The sequence below is a fragment of the Hylaeus volcanicus genome, chromosome 2 (assembly GCF_026283585.1).
Source record: "Hylaeus volcanicus isolate JK05 chromosome 2, UHH_iyHylVolc1.0_haploid, whole genome shotgun sequence".
Classification (NCBI taxonomy): Eukaryota; Metazoa; Arthropoda; class Insecta; order Hymenoptera; family Colletidae; genus Hylaeus; species Hylaeus volcanicus.
The window spans coordinates 17,558,979-17,574,407 of record NC_071977.1 but is presented as its reverse complement, the minus strand read 5'-3'; the positions used below and the strand labels follow the sequence as shown (position 1 = coordinate 17,574,407).

At 38.2% G+C, this 15,429-nt stretch overlaps 1 protein-coding gene across 12 annotated transcripts in view; it reads right to left on the bottom strand.

Annotated features, from left to right (window-relative positions):
• The window catches only part of LOC128872655 (gamma-aminobutyric acid receptor subunit beta), a 243,544-nt gene extending 230,245 nt beyond the window's left edge, over window positions 1-13,299 (bottom strand). For all 12 annotated transcript variants that reach the window (XM_054115561.1, XM_054115563.1, XM_054115564.1 and 9 more), the window contains exon 1: window positions 13,024-13,299. In XM_054115561.1, coding sequence (XP_053971536.1) covers window positions 13,024-13,130 — 107 coding nt within the window. In that variant the 5' untranslated portion in view covers window positions 13,131-13,299. The remainder of the gene's footprint in view (window positions 1-13,023) is intronic.
• Between the last annotated feature and the right edge of the window lie 2,130 nt (window positions 13,300-15,429).

The following is a 15,429-nucleotide window of genomic DNA, read 5'->3' as shown; positions in this document are numbered from 1 at the left end:
CAGTGATTCGACCCGTGCTGAAGACTGAAACGGACTGTCTTGTCGCACCTGGCCATTGTCTCTTAAAAAGGGCATTCGGCAAGAAAGAAAGAAAATTAGATAGAAAAGGAAGATAGAGAAAAAGGAGAAAATTAGGAAAGTTTGTAGTAAGGATAGCGGAAGAAGATGATAAATAAATTACTGAAGTGGTTTACCCAGCGAAACCTTGAAAGGGACACGGTGAATTAGAGACGATGACAACGGCGCTCTTCGCCTCGCACGGGTCTGGTCGCCCAATGTGCACGAAATACAAAACAGTAGAAAGTTCTACAGGGAAAGGCGTATGTGGTCCTTTGGCCGCCATAAATGAAATAGTATAACATATTAATATATAAATTTATATTAAATATATACATTATTTAAGATTAATTAATTCATTAATTTTGAGTTAGTTTCGCAAGTTTTACAGTAACGTGTTTGATAAAAGGAATATATTAATAAAATGTGTATGTAAAAACATTGTACTTTAATTAAAATTTATTTAAATAACGTTCATTATAATAAATGTAATCAATTTCGCAAAATTCATAATTTCATTTGCTGTTACCATTAAACAAAATTGTAATGGACCATTTATCAGCAATATCCATTATAAAAATTTGTAATTTCAAATACATGATATTACAATGGTTTTTATAAACCACAACTGTATAAAGTGCCTAACAGATTCCTATCCAAATTTTCCTAATATACTCCATGGTTAAAATTCAAATCATTTTGTTACCTCAGCCGCTAACAAATGCCTAAAAGAAAACATTCTGTATATATCACCGAAGATAGTATCCCGGCTACTCCCACGCTCACAGTAGAAACTTATGATCCCAACAACAAGTTCTATCAACCCTGCAAACACGAGATAAAAATCAACTGGATCAAGGGTTTCACAGCATACAACAAAGCTTACCAACCCGGTTCCCCTCTGATCACCAAAATCAGTAGGAGGGAAACTATCAGTCCAAGCAGAGAAAAAAAACTCTGTAGCGTCCCCGATCGAAATAGCTGAAAAACAATTTTCAGCTCGAGGATCATATTCGCAAAATGGCTTAAAAGGTTTTCGAGTAAAACGGCGTTGAAAAAGGAGTATCTTAAAATTACAAAGTTAGAGCTCGCGAGGCTCGACGGACCGACGTAACGCAACTTGATAGGAGCGCGAGGAGGGCGGTAGGGGAGAAGGGTAAGGGTTTCGGGGGTTGGAAGAAGAATCAGTTTCGACGGATCGTCGTCGCATAGCGCGCGTTTTACGCTTCCGCGGAAAGTAGGCCAGGCCGAGCCGAATGACTTAGCACGTTTTCTCTCGTTCCCGTGATAGACGATTCTCCGCTTTCACGGCAAAAACACGACTATTCGCGACCGCATGAGTACCCGTGGCGTTTTCAATTCCTCTTAATCCTGCACCAGACGCCCCCATCCGCCTACGAGAACTGGTCTCAAGAAAACACCGGAGGGGGAAAAAAGATGACGTGACCGGTTAACGAGATGATCATTATCTGTCTTGCGCTGCTCAAAGATCACAGACTTTCGGATACCCTCGAACGCTTTGCTTCCCGTTTTTCAATACTGCTTTGACCGAGGGATGATTAAAAGACTGACAAGGAACATCCGCGAAACGTCTTTCAACAATTTTCATGAAACTCCTGTAGGTTTAAGAGCAAAAACAAGGATTGTGTACTTCCTTGGGACGTAGCGACTCGAGTTCGCGCGGTTTCACACTGTAATGGTATCTTGAAAATTGTTGGTAATAGATGGAAGTTTATGCAACCCTGCAGGTTGATTCTGTTTTCTCAGTTATGTTGTTCTCATAATTTCTACTGAAAATGTATGCATATTGGGTATACTATTTTCTTTCTTTTGGTTGCTACAATAATATTATTTTATTATTATATAATAGTCATTTCTTTGTTGTATCTTTTATATTTTTATATCATTATTGTATTATTAATTTATTAATTTTATTTTTAGAAATGTGAAAGCTTGAAGTTATATTTAAATTTAATATTATGTCTTAATAATGTTATTATTATAATTACAGAAAAGGATATACATATATCTACAGTATATACATGTTACAAAGAACTTTTCCCAATAAATTATATTTACTACTACCAATTACAATTAACGTATTTGGATATATTCTTCTATTACAAAAGTAAGAATAGTTAATAATTTCGCGATACAAGAAAATACCCACACATACTAATTATTTATTATATTATATTATAGTTGGAATATTTTATTCTATTATAATAAATAATTAACGTACATCCTTCTATAAGGAAATTATTACTTATATTTACTTTTTTCCTTATTAAAATAACTAGAAGTAAAGCTCTACTTACATACAGAGTATCTTGTAGCTGATATACAAGCGAAGAAGTGATGATTCTGTATGAGATAATGAATAAAAAAACATACAATAACATGTTCTCCTAGGAGAAAAACTACACGAAGAATAGAAAAACTGTTACGTTTAAATATGTGTTTTTTACAATCGGTAGGAGAAATGCAGTGAGCTCCTCGGGGTCACACTCAAGTGGTACGAAACTTGAAATCTTTGCTTCGGCTACTGAACTCGACAGCATATCCCCCTTGGAGCAAAACTTCAGGTCAACAGCCTGTTTCGCTCCTTTCAAAAGAATCATATAGTGAGTGGAGTTTGCTAAAAAGAGATGTTCAAAGATACTGGAAAGTAGGGGCAGCCGTGACGCCTACGTCGGGTCAGGTACACAAGGACCAGTTTTTATTTTAAACGAGTGAAAGCACTGAAAGTTTAATATTTCTTGCTCATTCATCAGACAAGATCTGAAGTATTCCCGTGCATAACATTATAAATGGTAAATGAAAAATTATTTTTGCGAGAAATGAGAAAGTCGTGTAGGTTTCTTCTAAGTAAATTATTGAGTGGTGATTATGGAAAGATATATAATTATTATTGGACTGCGGATATTTATGCAAATGGATGAAGAACAGAAACTTACATTAAAGTATGCTTTTCTCTTCTGAATGTTGTAGTACGAATTTTACTTTTTATATATTATAGAGTCAGTCCTATAAGTACTTTCTATGTTTATTGAAGAAATTTGTCTAAATTAAATGATCGGTTTGATGTTTCCAAATCAATTTTTCGTTATAGATACATACACGTTTAATGTTTATTTATGTATACATCTATGATGAAACGTTTATTTGGAAACATCAACCCTATCGTTTAACTTATACAAATTACTTCAATAGACATAGGGAATACTTATGCAGCTAACTGGATACATGAAGAGATTAAGTCCTTTGTATTCTGAAACAATTTTTTCGTAGGAAATGTTATAGTATTCTTCTACTTATTTTCTTGGTTTTTGTACTTTTCATCGTTAATGGACAGTTGCATTTATATTTTAGTGTATATGTACATGAAAAGTTTAAAAAATTTTAAAACATCAAATCTATCATTTAATTTAGACATATTTCATTAATGAACATAAAGGCTACAAATACTTACGAGACTGACTGTATATTTATGCATTTGTTCGCAATCTTTTATATTTTTTTATATTTACGCTTCCCATAAATGGATAAATATCCACAGTCTAATCATTATGCTCTCTTATCGATGTATAAGGGCAACAATACATTAACGAAAATTTCTTTTATATTGAAAAAATGTTAATAAATATCTTTTACTATATCAATTCTTACAAAAAATTATTGAATACAGTTATGTTTCTCACGCGTTCAAGATGATTTAATAGCTGCTCTAGTAAGAAATTCCCATCAGTCCCCAATTCTTCATCTGTTTGCAATAAACAAACCGTTTGAAAAGACTGGGTAGTTAATTTCTAATGCCCAGTCTCAACTATTAATCAGCCACGTACCTAATGGCGAAAATCGGTGGCACACTTATCCACGAAGACGTTTCTGCTCCGCCCGGGTGGATCTGCACACGACACGCTTGCGGGCATGCCCCCAGGAAAGAGGGAAACGTCAATGAAGGTGGTGGGCAAATGTGCGAGTTCGGGTCGAGCTTGGTCCGGGTGATCAAGAAACGGCGGTGAGGGGAGGTGGGGAGGTGAAGACGGAGACGGAAAGTCCGAAAAGGGCTGTTCCTCTCGATAAGAAAAAGAGGTCTGCTGTGTGTCGGTGGTCCACGAAGACGGTTGGCGGGGTTGCAAGAGGGTGGTGGCAGTGACAGCGATGCGAGAAGGTGGCAGCGTAGGAGGATTTGGAGCTCTGCCACGTTGGGAGCACCCTCCTGCTCGAGAGCTCTACTGCGATCACCGATACCACACTACAGAACGTCCGCGGTTGGTACTCGTAGGGGTTTGGAGGAGGCTACAGAGAGGCACGGCCCTCGAGGAGAAAACAGGTGGAACGACCCAAACTCTGGTTGCTGGAAGAGCGTAAATATTGATAATCCCTTCGACTATACCTAACTACCCTCTTCCACCCTCCTCGGATTAGGCGGCGCTACCAGCCAAAATTGTTGCGGCACGATACGCTTTTGTCTTGTTCTCGGTCCATCGAGGACATTGGGCGCCGAAATCCTTTCAATAAAGTCTTTTTTTCCTTTAACTGGTTTATTCTAATGTTTAATAGTAATATAGTGCAAATAAGTGGAAATATGTATAAATTATCGAGAATAATATATGTATTGTACTGTTTAGAAAATGAGGCATACATTCAAGTTTGAATTCTTCTTTTGTATTTGTGAAAATATGAATTTATATATAAACATCCACAGGCTATTCATGATTCACTCTTTGAACATATGAGCGTTCACTGTAGAAATCGATGAACTCCATAGAGCAAAAAGTTGAGAAATGCGACTAAATAATGTACATTGTTTTTTGAAATTCCCTTTATAATATAAATTCTAGTAAATATTGTAGAATGCAAAAATACAGATGTAGCTTTCATCTGACTCTATAACATTCATAAGAAAGAATAGCCAAAAAATAATCGTCAGTAATGTTACAATTTTGATGTGACTGGTGGAATTAATCAATTTGTGCAGTTAAGGGGTAATATATCTATGACATTAATCACTAATATGACGCGTAGTATAGAGACGTGCAAAATATTTGTAAATGTACTTCCTCGAAATATAGTATATATAAAAAAACAAAATGTATGGACGTGAGAAACGAACACTTTGTCTCATTTCAAAGGTTTATGACTAATTTGAGGATTTCATGTATTATATTTATGGCGTATAGTAATTTAAGCAAAATACAAAGAATATACAGAATATACAGAACATATGTTGAATATATTCTATTATTAATATAATAATGTTTTTTCGTTTTCCATACGTGCACACACCTTTTGACATGTATTTATTACATTAGCTTCTTTTACAAATGTATCAAATCTGCAGCTTATTTATAAAATCTAGACATGTGGAAGATAGCTGCAGCTAAAATTTGAAATCAGTCGGTTCATTTGTTACTTTACAATTTTGAATACAAATTTGAAAAACTGCGTTCTGCGAAAAATCTGGTTGAAGTACAAAGCAGTACGCTTGGAGAAAAACGACTGCAGCAGTAAGGGATTTCAGAATGTAATTGAGAGTAAGGGCTCTATCGATTCACATAGTACTACGAAATTTTTCAAAATCAAAAAAGGTCGAAATTCCAAACTTCTGAAGTACTCTATCTCTTTAAATGTAACTCTGTACGCGGTTTATCTTTGAGGAGTTCAGTTGGCTTTGCAGGTGGTTCGAGCTTTGAAAATATCGAAATTTCGTATCGATTTCGTATTGAAATTTCATCGGAAATAGTTATTTTCGAAACCAGTAATTTTAGACTGAACATGTGTAAAATTCCACGATTGTTTTAGTAACGAAAATGGAAGCTTTGATGATTTATATCGACTATTTTTATTATTTTCTTCTACTTTTATTTTTTTGCTGTATCAGTATGACATTGAACATGTCTGGATTAAATTTCAACGAGATTCCGATAGCAGTACTTTTACATTTTCATTGTAAATCAACTGCATTTTTTAAAAGTGATAATTTAATAAACGTGAACGAATTCAAGTTTGCGACGTGTTTCAAATGATCGTAGAAGTCAAACTCAACACAAGAAATCCTAGGGTTAGTTACACATCCACTAAAATTAGGTTTCCATCTTATTTTTTCAAATTCTTCTATCATAAATCTCACAGAATTCTTAAAAGTGTTTCATATGATCATAGTAGTCAAACTCAACTAAATAAGTTTATTATTAGATGCGTATGACCAGAATTATACGGAAAACTATAATTTACGTACAATAGAAATATAACAGAGCAGAGGACAGTTCTACAGTTCTACAATTCTTTTACAGTTATCCTAACATTAATTACAATTACACATTCACTGAAACTTCCTTTGTCACGCCAGTCTAATTTCACAAGCTAACGCACTATTTCGGATAAGTATCAAGATTATAACCTGTATTCACTATAACAATCCAATTATTATAATGTGATTATTTTTCGTCAAGATTATCGAAATCGATTGGATGAAACCCCGTCGCGGAAAGAAGTTGAATGCCTCTCTCGGTTGGCGATACGTTTTGAAGAAAATCCCTGTTACTGCAACCGGTTAAGCTGTCACGGAGGCTGATACGTGAACGTGTTAAACATTGTCGGAAAATAGCACTCGATATCAGGCGCACGGGTTGGAGAAACGTTAGCGGATTACATATATACCAGGCGACTGGATTGCGCGTTAATGCGAGAAGGGATGAACCGGTACAACTAATTTCAGCTCCGCCATTGTTCTCACGGTGCCGCTGTCACTCCCTAGACACTGACTGCTTACCGACCAAGCCTCCTTGCAGCTCGCACACCATTGCGTTTATTAACTAAATGTATATTCTATTCGGTTATTAAACGCTGAACACTGCAGCCGCTGCGGTTCGGAGATCACGTATTGCGTACACACTAAAGGATTTTCCAACAGAGGTTTCTCGATTCTGATTTTTTAATAACCCCCATATACGCTTAATTGTAATCGTGTGTACTTCCATAGAGGTTAGATATTTTTCATGGCATCTGTGTTTTATTAAAGAACAAAATCCTACAACTCCTCATGGAAAATTATTTAAATATTTTACTTTTACTATTCAATCTCTGTTATTTTGTTCAGATTTGTTTAAAAAATAAATGTAGAACTTTATAATTACATGTGACGATTCTTTTAAATAATGTCGTTATAGAAAAATATGTCTACTCTGTTACATTTTTGTTATATGTAGATTAGAGATTAGATAAACTATAACTAACTAACTAACTATATATGACAATAATAAGCTTATCAAATATTATTATTATTTGGTGAATGTTTGGTTTATTGAACAAGAAAAGTGTAATTAATACTCGAATGTATTTAATTCTGAATTTAATTCACAGCAAAATAAATATAAAGATATTCCTGTACATCTTTATAAAACCTGTTAAAACTTTAAGCTTCTTAATACATGAGAATATTCAATATATGCATATTAAAACAACATTGATTACAGTTTTTAATCGGAAAAATAAATTATACTTGTTTCTGTCATAGCTCTTCGCAGATGCCATCTGCGTATATTTGTATTTCATCGTTGACGTCAATAATATACAATGCATTACGGTTTATTTGATTATTGATCTATTCCAATGTATTTATAACCGAATAAAATACTATTAAAAATTATAACGATGCAAGAGAAGTTTCTATGGTTTTTAAATTTTATATGAAAATTATTTACAAAAAATTGTGCGAATAGATACGTGATTAATCACATATATTTATGTACATTAAAATTCAATGTGTTATTATAATGATTATTTTTCTGGAGATGCCCTACTTACACATACACATACACACACACACTTCACAAAATTTGTGAAAGTTAATTTCATTTTAATCCCAAATGTCTACTTTACGTAACTTGCGAAATCTAACTTCCAGCGCACCCCTTACCCATAAATCGTCGCTGATTAATTGCAATCTATCGCAAACCGCCAAGTCACACCCCTGCGAAACATGATTTCCACGACCCCGATATAGACAAACGTTTCGTACGAAGAGGAACGCGGAGTGCAACAGTAAAGGAACTCGAAGGATCGATGCGACGATGATCGCTCGATAAATGAATTTTTAAACGCGACGTTAAACGCGTCGCGTCCATTAGGGCGCGAGACTGCGCCTTGTCGTCGTCTTCGAGTCACAGAGGGGTAGCGTCATTGTGATCATTGAAAGAGCGCGCGCCTGCTGGTGTGCCGTACGTCTGGGCATGCAACGTAGCTGCATGTTTCCGCTCATTTACATGCAATCACGAACGTGCATCCAGACAGCGGGTGACGGGGGTGCTCTGTACACCCTCTCTCAGCTACGTATTGTCGGGCGGTGCCGTGTCAAAGATAGATGTCTCGCGTGTACGTGGTCTCTGGGCACGTGGGAATGGGAGGAATCGTACTTGAGCCGGAATGGTCCAAAACGCGGAACGCATAAATGCTCTACGCGACACTGTGGACCAACATCCACTCGTAGCACATTGAAAATGTTCTTTTTTAAATAAATACATTGGTAGACTGGGGATTTTATGCATTTATGATATATACTATAAACATTAACAAGACACTACAAACTTCTAAAATATACGTTTAATGCTAAATAGTATTTATAATTACAGTTAGATTCAAGAATTAGTTATTTTACCCATAACTCATTCCGTATTTATTTTAATTATGTTACGACTCACATATGCATATAAATGTTGAACATGTAACTCACAGTGGTCGTTAATAGCTTACAAGCTGGTGCGATAATAAATAAATAAACATATAAAACTAATGTACTAAATACTTGCTAAAGAAAAAAAGAAGGTACATGTACTTATACAAAATGAAATAATATTATTATTATATTAGTCATAGAATTTTTTAAAAATGTATTATGTATTTTGTTGGAAGGTTTTCTATACTGTACGTCACAAGTGCATAAAATCCGCAGTCTACACATTACGCCATACCCCTTGAAGGTTGGTACTGTGAAATAAGAAAATGACGAGTTCTACGTAAAATACAATTATAAATGTGTAGCACCGAATTTCTACGCTTAATATCTTGTTCTCATTAGAATTTTGGTACGACTGTTTCAACAATGTTTTCTTTTAACAGAATTACTTATTTACTTTCTCTATTTTCCAGTCAGCACTTATAAGGGTAAACTATCTTTTAGGCTACCTATTCCACTGTAACTTATATCTTCTTTGACTGAAAGTAACCAGATTTAAGTTCAGAGAACCTTAAGACCAACTACGTACAACCTCAAAAGAACCATTTCAGCACTGTTACCAACACCGACAGAATCGTTTGGGAGAAGTGCGTGGTAGCTCAAGAGGACTACTTTGTAGAAGATTGACTTAACGTTGTCGTACCTGAATACGATTATTTTTTACGAACAAAGGTCGGATACTTTTCTCTCAGACCTCGTTTTGTCGTCCATTAAAGCCGTTTATCGACCAATTTCCCGGCCCTGGGTGGCTGGCACGTATGGCTATCCACTGGCAAATATGTAATCGAGATATAGGATTATAGATCATTAATTAAATCCCTGTGCCTAGCTACCCGTAGAGTCAGCTGCGCACCTATTGATTTACAGTGCGGTATTTTAGGCGTACCAGGGGGGCTTCGCGTTGATTAACTTCAACCGCCGTCCGCGCGGGGTCACGAAGATGCTGATGATTCTTCAAGAACCAGCCCCGTGTTTTCGGTTAGGCGTGACGCGCGCGCGTGTGCGCCTCTTCCCCAGTTGCGGCTGACAACTTCAGTTATTCGAAAGACCGCGAGGTTCGAACAGACCACCCGCACACGCGGTAGATGTCTGCGTAATAGTTTCGGTGGGCTATCGATTCAGACCACTGGGATACATATCTGCTCGCGTATTCCACGTCGGCCCGCTTACCAGCGTAGACGACGGACTTTTCCTCCCCGTTACGGATCGCGTTGAGTTCGGACCGGGAAGGCACGTAGCTGTCAGAAGCTGGATTATGCCACTCGCGAATAGAAATTCCGATATAAACGCTATAGGACACTATGGTGTCCGTCGGTTGTTGATTATATGTACTAGGTCCAGAAATTAATTTTTTGGTTTAATATTCAATCATTTGTAACCTTAAACAGATGTACTTACTTGTCACTTTGGTATATTACAGTGCAACCTACTAAGTCCTCAATTTGATTTCTATTAGAATGAATAAAATCTCAACCTGATGACTATTATAATGCATCTGTGTATTGGACTGATTCATAAATAACTTCAGATTCTCTATTAACAATTATTTTCAACAATGTTATTATATAATATATCTTAGTTATTTAACAGGCAATTAAAACATTTCTACCTGTAGGAGGTTCTTCGAAAGCATGATTATTTGTTACCTGCAGTGGAAGTTATTTACGAATCAACCCAATAAATGTTAGTGGGCATAAAATTTCGATTATTATTCTTCTTCTACAATTATTATAATTAACAAGTACACTCGATACCTGTTAGAAGAATAATAATAAGCAAAATTGTATGGCTACCGTGATTCGTTGTAATGAAGATCATATCGAGAACTTGAAAGATTGATACTTTAACATAACAAAATGACGAGTGAATATTTCTATTTCAACTAGAGTTATAAATGATTGAATATACACAGGCACTGTATTAATTCCTACACTTAATATTTAGACTGAAACTGAACGAGAAGTACGAGTTCAAGGATCGATGGTTAGGGCAGGGTTTGAACCTTGAAAGTTAACCATGGGTCAGACGCACCCGGTTGTTTCACGCTCTTCGGTTAAAACTACCGCAACAATTTTTAATATTATTAACGCTTCGTCTACTGAGAGCGTATTCATAGGCTTTTTAATATCGGCGTCTACCTACTACAACCTATTAACTTCTTGACCTACACGTTATCTCCCGATTGTTCTTGTTCATAGTAAACAAGAAGGTAGGAAGACCGAACAAAGTACTACGAGTCAGATTCGTGCTTATTGTTTATGGCCCAAATTCCATACTACGAGTCTCACTCGTAATTGTAGGCCAAAGGGCTGACTATATCGTTGGTTGGCTACTTGCAATGCTTAAATTGAGGAAACAAATAAGACTTTTAATATATTAGGTGTAATGCATAAGTTCTCAAGAATGAATGAAACAATGTTAGAATATAAAATCGTAAATAAACTGGTAGATAAAATGTTAATAGAAACAGTTTGAAATTTTATAAGCAAGTGTAAATGGTTAGTGTTGCACTGGAAAGTCTCTGGATCTTTTTCTTCCTTAATTCTATAATTTTTATTTCACAGTCACGATTTACCAGTGACATTTCTTGTGATTTAATCAAAACTATCCACAGCACCAGTCGTAACGAAACTATAGATAATAGACTATAGAAAACCAGACATTCACAGTCGAACTCTAGTTAGAATCTAGCTATAGAAACATCCTAATAATAAAGAACAGAACTTCTAACGTTACGTTAGCAGAAAAATATCGTCCCAAGATCTGGTTTTTGTGTTGACAATCAAGTTAGGATGATGTCCCGCTATCCGAAAGAGAACAAGTTAGTAGCTATGCTATCTACCACGTACACTAGCCATGTATACCTACATGTATACCTACATGTATAATACATTTACCGAGCCCGGTATGAGGCCTGGAATGTACCTGTATAGTGAAACCACAGGAGGTGTTGATACCTTTGATCAAACGTGTAAATTAGCAAATTCTAGTCAAAAATTAAGAAGATACTAGGACAGATACGAATCCTTTACACCACGTTGAATCCTGCAGGGATCCATTCTTTATTAATTTGCACCGCTAACGGAATGGTGGGCAACGGGAATCTTGTTCAATTTTCAAGAACTTTCCCTCTAATGAAGCCAAGGGATGGATCGACACGAATTCAAGTAGCAACTTTACCTCGTTACAGAACAATCTATGGAATCAATTTATCAGCAATCGAAACCAACATACACTGGGGAGCATAACAATACCACGATTTATATTTCTGAAAAATTGTTTCGGGGAGTAGGAATGAAAAGAGGTCAACTATATGAGCTGAAAGGATATAATAATTTCATGCAATTGATTTTATAATATTACGTGTAGAAATTAATGATATACCTTACAGTGGCGACCTTCTAAGTCCTCAACCTAATCTCCATTACAATGAATCAATAATTAACCAGATGGCTATTACAACGAATCTATATCTACGAAGCTTGTTAGAGATAGGACTTTGTTTAATATTCTTCTTTTAATAAATTACAAGTAAACTTCATGTTTGTAATAATTGTATTATTTACATATTTATTATATATATCTTAATACATGTACCATATTTTGATTTGATTTTTTATGATACTTGAATAAAAACCTTGAAATAATCATACACTTTTACAAATTTTAAGCTCCCATAAGTTTACCCTGTGTAATCACTAATCAAGTTTGCCTGTACTTACGATGTCCTCTCAGAAGAGACATCGTATCAATGCAGTATGTAAAAATTAATGTTAGCCTAGATATAGATAGTAATGTAGAAAAGTCTTTCCTGGAATGTAAACTGATTCTAAATAGACCCGTAACTACAGAATTAAACTATGTATGGTACTATTATAATGCTCCCCAATGTAGATCTACCAAAGCCCTACAGATATGGATCGTGTCGAAACAAGATCGAAATCGAATCGATGCAGGATCCTCCCCAAGCCACCCCGCACCCAACATACGACCCTGGTGAGTTTCGGACGTCATCCCATCCTTTCTTGTTTACACGTAGCAAACCATATACCGCAGCATTGTTCGATAAATTCCATTTTACCGGATGCTTATTGATTTTTTCCTGCTGGTGTTACAGAGAGCCAGGTCAGTCTTAACGAAACCGTTCGACATGGTTAGCTTTCCAGGGTTAACACGACACACATCGAGGACAAGCGAAAGAAAAGTCAGACGAAAGATGTACTTACGCGGCTTGGGCGAACGGGGCACGATGCGTGGCGGGCAGCAACGCGACCGTGGCCGCGAGGAGGGCGAAGCTCCAGGAGGCGGCGTGGAAGGACTTCATGTTATCCATGGAACGAGACGGCTCGTCCGCGTTCTTGGGTACCACGACGCGTCGCCGTTCACGTTGTCGACGAGGACAACGACAAGGACCTCGACGAGGACGTCAGCGGGTGTCCTGAGGCGTTGTTACCTGGCGCGTTGACCCGGCGTCTCTCTGCGTGCCGTCCGCGTCTCACCCACCCCCCTTCTTCCTCCACCACCTCCTCCTCCTCCTCCTCCTCCTGCCTCCCTACCTCCTCCCACCCACCCGCCCCGCCCTCCTACCTCCGTCTTGCTCTCTCAGTCCGCTTTTCGTTCCTCGGTTTCCCGTGCTTTTTACTCTCTTCGCGCTTCGGCCTGTCAGGTGCAACTTCTGTTTCACCCGATTATGCCCTCACTGTCACTCGCGTTCGACCCTTCGAAACACTGTATCGCCGCTCGAAATCGAATCACCTCACACGATCTCTCGCGACCGAGCCTCGGGAAGAGGTATGGGTCCTTCTCGAGCTAATGGAGAGCGACCACTCCGCTTTGTCACCCGCGACTCTATCACAAGATCCTCTACGGATCTCTTTCTCTCTCTCCCCTCCGACTTACGACACTCGACGTAGGCGTATGCGGGCTTTCTCCTTTTTTCTCGTTCGTGTCACGCGTCGTCTTCGTGTCGACGATGCGGGCCACGGGGTGGTTTCCTGACGTCGGCCGCAACAACACGCCCCGAGAGATTAGCGACGGTTTCGCGATGACGGTTGCTGTCGAATGCGAGGGTCCGTCGCGAACTTCCTCGAGGCACAGTTTCGCGAGCGTTCTCCTCGGCGACCCGTGCTTAGGGCGAGACGAGCTCCTCGTTCACCTTTAAGTTCACCTGGGATAAAGGGATCGGGGACGTTTCCGAGGAACAGGGAACGACAGAGGCTCGGCGGAGGAGGGAGACAGCCTGGAGCGATCCTCTTCGTAGGAAATCCAATCCTCGTTTCCGTGTTCGTTCTACAAGGTCGGGGCCGCCTGATCGCCGAAGATGCCCTGCCGCAGGCTCCGCTTCCACGGGATCCTTCCTTCGACGATGGACATTCTTCTCTCTTCTCCGTTCTCTCGCTCTCGCACTCTCTCTCGCTCTTCTCACAGGGACACTCGGTCAGCACCCGCGCTACACCGCTACGCGCTCGGGAGTGGCGGCTCTCGCGTCTAGCCCGGCCGTATCACCGCGCAAGCGCCCTTCCTTCCTCTCTTCCTACCCTTGCTACCCTGCCTATCTGCCTACCTGCTCGCCTGCTTGTCTTCCTCTTTTGCCCCTGATTAGCCCTCCCGAACTCGCCCGCTTCGAAACCGCCAAGGATGTTTTTCTACCTGCTTTGCCCGCTCACCTGACTGGCTATTTCACTGCAACACCCCCCCCCCCCCCATTCCCGCGATTACGTTTTCTCCTCATTGGAATTTTGTCGCGACTGCTTCAACGTGTGGTATTCAGAGGGGGGCTCGTAATAAACGGTAATGAAGACTCTTCGTTTGCGTGAACGTGGAATCAATCGTTTAACCCAGTTTTTCTTTTCTTCGAAAGGACTTTGTACCTGTGTGAAGCATTTTTCATCGGTTTATTCTCGTTAGAATTTTGTCTTTACTGTAATGGTATGATATGTCGAGGACTCAAAATATAGAGAATCAATTGTTTCGCGATATTTCTCTTCCTCGTTAGTCTACTAATTATTAACTTTCCCAAAGAAGATTTACAATTTTGTTTTTTTCCGTTAGAATTTTAGCTTCTCTGTATTGATATGGTATGTTGAGGGCTGAAGATAGATGATCCTTATTGTTCGTTGTAGGGGTAGAATCAATTGTTTCATGATATTTCTCTTCCTTGTTAGTTTACTAATTATTAACTTTCGCAAAGAAGACTTTTTTTTGGAGAGAATTGTCCTACTCCCACCATTTTCTAGCAATTGTTTTTTACCCTTGTTGGAATTTTGTTACCACTTCTTCAACTATTTATGTTCTCTTGTAACAGAATCGCTTTTCTTTCTATTTTCCTCTGACCTACTTAATTGTGTATCTGTCGGTGTAAACTATATTTTTGATGATCTATTGAAGTGCAACCTCCAGCTCCTTGTAGTGATTCTATTTCTTCGCTATTAAAATTCTAATACAATTGCTACAACAGTGTTCTTTTCTAACATGATCACCTATTTCTTTCTCTATTTTTCTCTGACTTGTTAATTAGATTTCCCAGTCAATATCTATCAGCGTAAACCATCTGTTAGGCTACTTATTTCACTGCAATGCTTTTCCCCTCGATCAAGTTTTGTCCTTATTGGAATTTTGTCTCGAGTATTTCA